This window comes from Parasteatoda tepidariorum, chromosome 10, assembly GCF_043381705.1.
Source record: "Parasteatoda tepidariorum isolate YZ-2023 chromosome 10, CAS_Ptep_4.0, whole genome shotgun sequence".
In the NCBI taxonomy this organism is placed as follows: Eukaryota; Metazoa; Arthropoda; class Arachnida; order Araneae; family Theridiidae; genus Parasteatoda; species Parasteatoda tepidariorum.
In genome coordinates this window covers 57928498-57937304 of record NC_092213.1, presented here as the reverse complement: position 1 = coordinate 57937304, position 8807 = coordinate 57928498, and the positions used below count along the sequence as shown (strand labels likewise).

At 29.7% G+C, this 8807-nt stretch overlaps 1 protein-coding gene across 1 annotated transcript in view; it reads right to left on the bottom strand.

Moving 5' to 3' along the window:
• Positions 1-2277: 2277 nt before the first annotated feature.
• The window catches only part of LOC107444254 (uncharacterized), a 60151-nt gene continuing 53621 nt past the window's right edge, over positions 2278-8807 (bottom strand). Inside the window, exons 17-20 of the mRNA XM_016058351.4 lie at positions 7477-7567; positions 6371-6480; positions 6176-6290; positions 2278-2576 (exon numbers count right to left, since the gene is read on the bottom strand). Coding sequence (XP_015913837.2) covers positions 2419-2576; positions 6176-6290; positions 6371-6480; positions 7477-7567 — 474 coding nt within the window. The 3' untranslated portion in view covers positions 2278-2418. The remainder of the gene's footprint in view (positions 2577-6175; positions 6291-6370; positions 6481-7476; positions 7568-8807) is intronic.

The following is an 8807-nucleotide window of genomic DNA, read 5'->3' as shown; positions in this document are numbered from 1 at the left end:
GCAACCAATTAATGTGCAACAGATATCTAATTGTTAAGATAAACTTTAAAAAGGTTGGTATTAAAACTTACATTGAAGCACACAAAATGTTCAGTGAGAATATTGAGGTTTGTCTGCTGCAACCACCAGAGAATAGATATTTACATTTTAAATTTACAAATGTATGTGTAAATATTTTCGTCCAAAATGAGTGGTTTCAAAAGTTACATCTTAGAATTTTTTCGAGAAAATTCTGATACACACATGCTAAATTATTATTCACAAAATACAAAAAAATGAAATAAAAAAGAGCAACATTCACGATTATTTTTGTATTTGAATAAATATTTTCTTGGATGCAAAACCTGAAAAATGAATTTTTTGTACCGTTGGTATGTTAAATTTCGCAGAAACGAAGAAATTAATTTTTTATTAACGAGTCAAATATTTTAACCCATATAGATTTTTTACTAAAATTGTCCGCAAAAAATGACAACTAATATATTTTAGTTCGCGGGCCACAAAAAAAAGTCTTCGCTAGCCAGATGCGGCCCCCAGGCCACCAGTTGGAAACCACTGGTCTCGTTAGTAGAAATAAAGTATTAAGAACCGCGATGGCTCGGGGGTAGAGCGTTTGCCTTCCAGTGAGGCGAACCGGGTTCGAATCCCAGTCGATACGAATCCCGCATCCAGCTTGCATCGATCACAGTGCTGACGTGAAATATCCTCAGTAGTAGACGGATCACGGGTTAGAGTCCCCTTGCCGTCAGGCTAACCGTGGGAGGTTCTCGTGGTCTTCCTCTCCATGTAACGCAAAAGCTGGTTAGCTCCCTCAAAAAGTCCTCCACGAAGGCAAATTTCTCCCAATACTTGATCCAGGAGTTCCCTTGTTTTCTGGATTGGGTTCAAAATTACAAGGCTACGGAATTGAACATTAGTTGTCGTAAACTCATAAAACTGGGTCGGCTGTTCAACGACGGTTCTAAAATAAAATAACAAGTTAATGTCTTTGCCTTAATCAAAATTTTTTGAAAATATATTTTTTATTCATTGATTCAAAATTTATTCCCTACGTATTTTAGGGTATAATTACTTCAAAACAGTTTACATCAGCATCTCTCACCATTCACGAATTTATCACATCAATATCAGTGATTGGTTTGTGTTCAGTAAGTCACTGAGCATCTCTATTACCTCAGTAAAATGGGCAAATATAATGCATGCTGAGTTACTCACTAAATCAGATTGTGATCTATCAGTTTTCCTTCCTTATGACATTTCAAGTTGTACAGTTAATTTATTTTACTAAAAAAAAAAATTTAAATCACAAATTAATGGAATCGTCAATGTATTAAGAGAGTCTTTTCATTACTTCTTGTGTATTCGCGAAAAATATAAGTAGAGTGATTTTTTTCCCATCTTTACTTTTACTGCTGGGTCAGAACTTTGTTCCAACATAGGCATTGTTTTGTCTGTTATAACGTTATAACTATTTGTTTTAGGTTCGTGAGGTTTTCAAATCAACAAAAGGAGCAGTTTTAACCATCGATCCTAAAAATCCTTTAAAAATTTAATAAATTATTTGGTCAACGAAAAAAGCTAATTTTCTATCTGGTTTAGCATTAGCCATTACTATATATATTAAACTGTAAAAAATTCTTTTTTCTCCTAAAAGTTTAAAGATAATACCAGTAATATTCGCTAGCTTACTGCTAATTTTCATTAAAAAAAAGGGAATTTATTGTACGCTGTTGATTTTTTTAATGATTACGTCCGTTTAATTATTCGTTACAAGCTGGGTGATCACCGTCAATAGCTTGCGAACACTACGTAATTAAATTAACATTTATAATTTACTTTAAAAATTAAGTTTATGAAATTTTTTAAAGTTTTTTTCATCAAATGATTGTTTGCAATTTCAGCATGAACAGATTTCTGCATAGAAAATTTTTCGTCAAGAATTTTGCATTAATTATTGTATTCTACATCCGACAAATTATCCTGAATGTTTTTAATAAATATATTAAAATAATAAACATATTAACAAACATTAAATAAATTTAACAAACAAATAAACATATATATATATATATATATATATGTTAATAAATAAAATTTTTTGTTTAGTGTTTTGCACGAATGTTATATTATTAGCCAAGTAATTAAAAAAAAAATTTGGGGACTCGGACCTCATACAAAAGAAGAATTTAAAACTACTCAGTTCCAATAGAACAGGTCACCGGGCTGAACTCATTAAATTTCAGGAAACCCATACATTTCTAAGCATATACATCTATAATCGTTATATTTCAATTTTATTAATTACAAAAACAGTACAAAAATACATTTGCTTTGAAATGCACATAAAAAATTTATATTATCAAAATTATAAAATAATTCCTGAACAATGTTGCATGTTTATAGAGCTTTATATGCAATTTAAACTTTATCGACGAATATTCCGTGAAATGTTCCAGGAACAGAAGATTTCGCAAGAAATGTTGCTCTTCCTATTTCCTTCATAGTTTTAGCATCCAAAACAAGCAGAGAAACTTTATTTTCGTCATCTTCATACGTAAGTGAAGCCAGTAGAACACCTGCAACAGAAAATAATAAATATAATAAGTGTGCCAAAACATTAACACAAATTTTTCGCTTCCTCATTGAAATCTAGCTCCCTACAGACAGTGATGAGTACTCAAAATTTTAATTGGTCTCAAAATATAAACCAAGTGTTAGGTGTTGTATAGCCTGCTTCTTAGTCTCTTGTGCCAAAAACTCAAAACTGATAAATTTTTCAATATAAAGAGAAGAAGGTTGAAAGTACATGAAACAAAAGTATTAAGGTTGAAAGTACATGAAACTAATGAATTAAACGAATGTTTCGTTTCAGACCATTGATATTTGAAGGCATTAAATACTTTTTTAAAATATAAGAAGGATTTATTTGAATTCTATTGAAAGGAACTTTTCATGCTTCACAAATTTTAATTTAATGATGAAGATTCTTGAGAAGCTCTTAAAATTTGCTCAACTCATTTAATTGTTACTTTTAACGGTAATGTTATTTCGATTTTAAAAATCCTAAGCGTGCAAATTAACACTTGGAACTTTTAAAGTGCGTACTATGTACAGTGCGCAAAATAAAAAAAGTTCTGAATAACTTTTGATCAACTGATCGGATCTTCACGTTCTAAGATTCTATAAATAGTTCGATGAGGTGATCTCATTTATGTTAATTAGTGCAGATGATAATTGGAGATGATAATTTAATTTTGGAACTTTTAAAGTGCGTACTATGTACAGTGAGCAAAATAAAATAAAAATTTCTGAATAACTTTTGATCAACTGATCGGATCTTCACGTTCTGAGACTCAATATTAATAGTTCAATGAGGTGATCACATTTATGTTATTAAATTAGTGCAGGTAATAATTTGAGTTACGAACTATCTTTCTCTGAATAAGCATTCCTTTTTTTTCGAGTGTTAGTGAATTTTACTTTTTGCGTATTTCTCCATATCTCGAGAACATTTTAAGCTAATTAAAAAAAACTCTTGAAATTCGTTTATCCCGAGATAATTCAATGCAAATTATAACCTTAATTTAAGTATTTATTATTTTATTTAATATTAGACGGGAAAAAAATGTTTTAAAATTTTACATCATTTTAAAGAATGTTATTTTAAAGTGCGAAATGTAAAATCCAAACGAATTCGGTCGAATAGTTTTTTAAGAAATCGAATTTTAAAAATACAACTTTTTCAAAATTGGATTTCTTAGGAACCATTTGATCTAGTTCGCTCAAATTTTGTGTTTTGCCATTAAAATGATGTAAAAAACGGTAAACCTTACAATTCAGAATTTTTTTGACTTTTAATAAATAAATTATAAATATTTACTAAAAGTTATTTTGCGGGGAATTATCTTTGGATAAACGAATTTTATAATTGTGTGCAAAATGTTTTTGAGATATGACGAAATACACATGAATCAAAATTAAGATTAAGGGGTCAAAACTTTGGACTGTTCTCCTGACCAAACTATTTAGACCATATATCCCAGATTGCGACTACCCCCTATGTTATGGGAGTCAGAAATCCGAATCCGTCGGAAAAAAATTCAGGGAAAGTACATTTTTGTGTCTGATTTCATAACTTAAAATATCATCTACGCTATTAAGTTGCATATTTGAGATCACCCCTTAAACCGTTGAGTGAAGATCCTATCATTAGGTCAAAAGTAATTCAGGGCTGTTTTTTTTCTTCAAATATTTCAATACATCAATTCACTTAATAATTAGCTTTGATTCCACCGATTAAATCTATTTTAAAATGAAATAATTGAGTATTAATAATTTACGCACCTAAAAAGAATGAAACTCGCTTAATGATGGTAACAAATAAGAGACGAAGCAAAAAGCACAAATAAACAAGTCTGAAAGAGGAGACAGTTGTTTGAAATAAGGAATTAACTATAGTTAAAAAGGTTATTCTGCGTCTCGAAGTTGATAATGGTACTGACACAACCATCTGCCTTTAAAATTTACTTGTGCTTTTTACATTGTTTCTGCATTATTTTAAGGTTTTATAAATTTGTAATAAAAGTACAATTATTTTCTATGTACAAGGTATTTCGTAATTAGTTGCCCTTAATTTATAATTTTGGAATCCTTGTTAAAATGAAGTAAAAAAGTATGCACATTAGGGAGCGCAAGTTAACATGTAAGCGAGAAAACTACTAAAACATAGGATTAACATTGTGATGGTTGTTATGTCATTTTAAACAATGCACACACACATTTATATGTATATAAATATAAAGCAAAAACAATGTCTGGGTGAAACTCTCTAATGTGGAACACTGGGAATAAAAACATCAGAACTTGTTTAATTGCTGGAAAAAATAGAGATGCTTAAGTTGAGCAAATATTAAAGGTAAGAATTACTTAAGTATAAAGGTAAGTACTTCAAAGTTTATAAAGTAATCAAATTGGCTGTGGTATTTTCTTCCAGCTTTCCTCACCTTCATTCATTGTAATTTTAACAAGCAAATTAAAGTATCTCTAAAATTGAATAATGATAGTGGAAAATCTTAAAAATTGCTACATATTAATTAATTAAAAAAATAAGTATAAATAGTGACAAGTTCTTTATTTCAAAATCGAAGCACTCAACAGTTCTATAAACAAAAGTACTTAAATAAATAATAAGAAATGATAACCAGTCCGAGCGTAAAGCAAGGTTGAGAATGCTTTAGAATGAAAATATTCGTCGGTGTGATATAGTCACAAATGATCATTAATAAATGTCTCATGGCATCATTAATAAATAAAATAATTATTGAAATTATTTTATGCATCGAATTATCTTGGGGTAAACGCGTTTTATAATGTTGTGCAAATTTTTTTTTGAATGGCTTTCAAAACTTCCCTAGATGTAGCAAATAGTGCAATGATGATTAAGGAGCGTATACTTTCTCCTGATCTAGACCATTTGAGATTATAGTATTCAGATTGTGACTACACTCTTTATTTCGATAGTTAAAATTCTAAATCCATAAAAGAAAAGTATGTTAATTCAAATCACGTTCTTATGTTTGATTTTAGTAGACCTAAATAATCATTATGTTTGAAGTCTACCCTCTAATACAATGTTTCCCAAAGTGTGGTGCTCGTAGTGGTGTCAACAGCCAGTTGTGATTTTTAACTTTTGTGCAATTTCTTATAGTAAAAAATACATTCATTATTTATTAGGGGTACACAGCGTTACGAAAAATTTAGAAAGGGTACACAAAAGTCATAAATTTGGGAAACACTGCTCTAATACATCAAAATTTGTTTTTAATGCGTGAAATATTTTGAACTATAATCGTTTAAGTTGCTATTATTCCCCTTACCATCCCCTCTAACGTTTGAGGTTGTTGCAAAACATTTTTTTCCATTTTCAAAATGAGCCAGAAAATTTTAAAGCAAACGATTTACGTAAAACTTCTCATTAAACTTAAAAAAGTGACAATACCACCTAACTACTTTTATATATCTGCTTAAACAAATTAGTAGTGGTGGACTAAATTATTATATGGAAATTCCTTAATAGTTAAAGGGTATGCTGTGTCCAATGTTTGCTCAATAAAAACCTCATCACCTTCTGAACCTGGAATTGAAAACCATTATTTTTAATACTAAATTATTGTACCTGAGTCTTCATCAGCATTTTCTGAGTTAGGATCCGAAATAAATACAGGCTCTGATGGTATAGTTCCTTTTTCAAACCAAGAAATGGATGTTTTGTTTTCAACATCTCCTTTAATCTATTAAAAGATGGATCTGATTTAATTTTTATTAAACATATTGCCAAAATTCTATTTTTTCTGCGAGATTTAAATCTTACCAAAAAATTTTCTGAAGTCTTTCCATTTGATGCAATAGCATAATAATATTTGTACTTCTTTCCATTGTATTTTTCGTAATTTATTCTCGGTAATTCTGTAAACCATTCATCTGAAAATAATTTGAGATTTGTGAGTAATATCAAAATTTTTAAACTAAATTTTATATCGCTCATTTGGTGAAACAATGACGTAACTGCAAAATCAAGCTACGTCATTTTTTCACCAAATGAGCGATATATAGAACACTTAATTCCCGCTAAAATATCGAAAGAGAGGTTAAAAAAAGTAATAAAAAATAAAATAAATAAAAAATTAATCCGAATTTATCCTTTTTTTGCCATTGGTCACTGTTTTTCAAAGGAAAAATAATATTTTTTTATATCGCTCATTTGGTGAAACAATGACGTAACTTGATTTTGCAGTTACGTCATTGTTTCACCAAATGAGTTTCACCAATTATTTAAAATTAATTTTGCAGAGGTTTAGTAGCTATTGAAGAATCAGAAGTTCCGGCCTTGAAATATATTTGAGTGCCTTTCTACATTTCCGCTATAAAATGACTCGTTTCTTTCACTTTTAAATCATTTTTTTTTATCTTTCCGAACTTGAGTTGAAATCATTTATCTTCGAAAAACACACATAGATATTATACGAAATCAGCGGTTATATATATTAATTTTTAATATTGCATATATTGCGTTAATTTTATTTGAACTCCATAATACATCATTTTTTACTTCCCCTATTTTCTCAAATTTATGAAAACTATATAATTTTCGTTTGCTTAATTAATTTCCGTCGCTTCTTAATGTTAAGAATGAGAACAGATGTAAATTCTTGGCTAACTTTAAAAATTCAAATAAAAACCAAAAGTAAACATACCTTAATGAGTCATATTTTGATTTATGTAAAACAATAAATCCTGATAGAATGTTATATATTTTTATTATTATTTAGCAAAATTTTTGTTGTATATAGTTCAAGTTAAATTGCATGTAATCAATTGAAAATAAAAGTTTCTGCAATTCATGTATTTTATTTTTGTGAAAAAAAAACAATAAAAATGTTTAACAAAAAAAGTATTATAATAAAAAGGAAGCAGTACCTGTTAGTAATTCGTCGGTACAGAAAATTGAACCGTCTTCCGATTGCTTAGCTGTAGCTGTTGTGTTTGGCAATTTTACAAGATTTTCATCCTAAAATCATAAATGTTGAGAATATTTAAAAAGTAAATAAAATTATAGAAAAATATATACAGCATTTATTTGTAGTAATTTCGTATTAGGTTGCCCATGCTTTAAACAATATTGTCTCACCGTTTTTGGTAACTCTATTTTGTATAAAAAAGCCAATCATCCTAACAACTTTGCATTTCTCCACGTTATTGGTAGTTTATACTGTATCTTCGTGCCATTTTTAACCATTTTAATTTTAACATATTTACACTTTTATTTGATTTTATAACTTGTGAATGCATTTGTGTGTTAATACTGTTTTAAAAATTTTACATATTTTAATAAGATAAATTTTTATTTGTGAAAATTTAATATTAAGGTAAATATGTCAGAATTATTCAAAAAACCGTTTATTTGCTGAAGCATATCACTGCAATCAATTAAATTCAAGTCAACTCAATTGGCCTATGTTAGCTCCCCCTACCGAAACAGGATGAAATTTTCGATCAGGTTTAACCCTTGGATTGATTTTAAAAATTGCAGTTACATTTTGTAGTTTAAAAAAAATCCATATCTGACAACAAAAGAAATTATGTCGTTTAAAAGAATGAATGCTTTTGTGACTGATTTCGTAACTTAAAACTACGTCTGAACATATTTACATGCTCCCTGTTTTAAGTTCTGTGTGTACCTGAAAATGGATCTTGCACCAAAAATTACTCAAACCATTTAGGTTTTCATTCTTTTTTTCTGTGCGGTGTGCTAATTGTGGAAATTTTCTACCATTGCTGAAACTTTAACTTACATCATGGATATTAGAGTATAAAAAAATAATTTCAGTAATTTTCGATACATTAAAGAAATAAATCATTAAAAAATTTACATTGGTTTGTTTATACACTGGTGGACAAAATTAAGAGATGGAAAGCATTTTCGCACATGCAAGATACCCGCACACCGCTCCATGTGTTTGACAATGGTTCCGTGAATGCCAGAGGTACAGGCAGGAGGTCCTAGAGCACTATGTGTGTCTTTTCAGGGGCGCTGTTGGCCCCGAGTTCATTTTTATGGACGACAATGCGCGACTATATAGGGCTCTCGTGGTTGATGAGTATCTGGAAAGCGAGGATATTCAACGAATGGATTGGTCAGCCAAATCCCCTGGCCTGAATCCTATTGAACATGCTTGGGATGCTCTTGGGAGAGCTATTGCGATGAGCCAAACTCCCCCCCCCCCCCAACCATTCTGGAGTTAAAAATT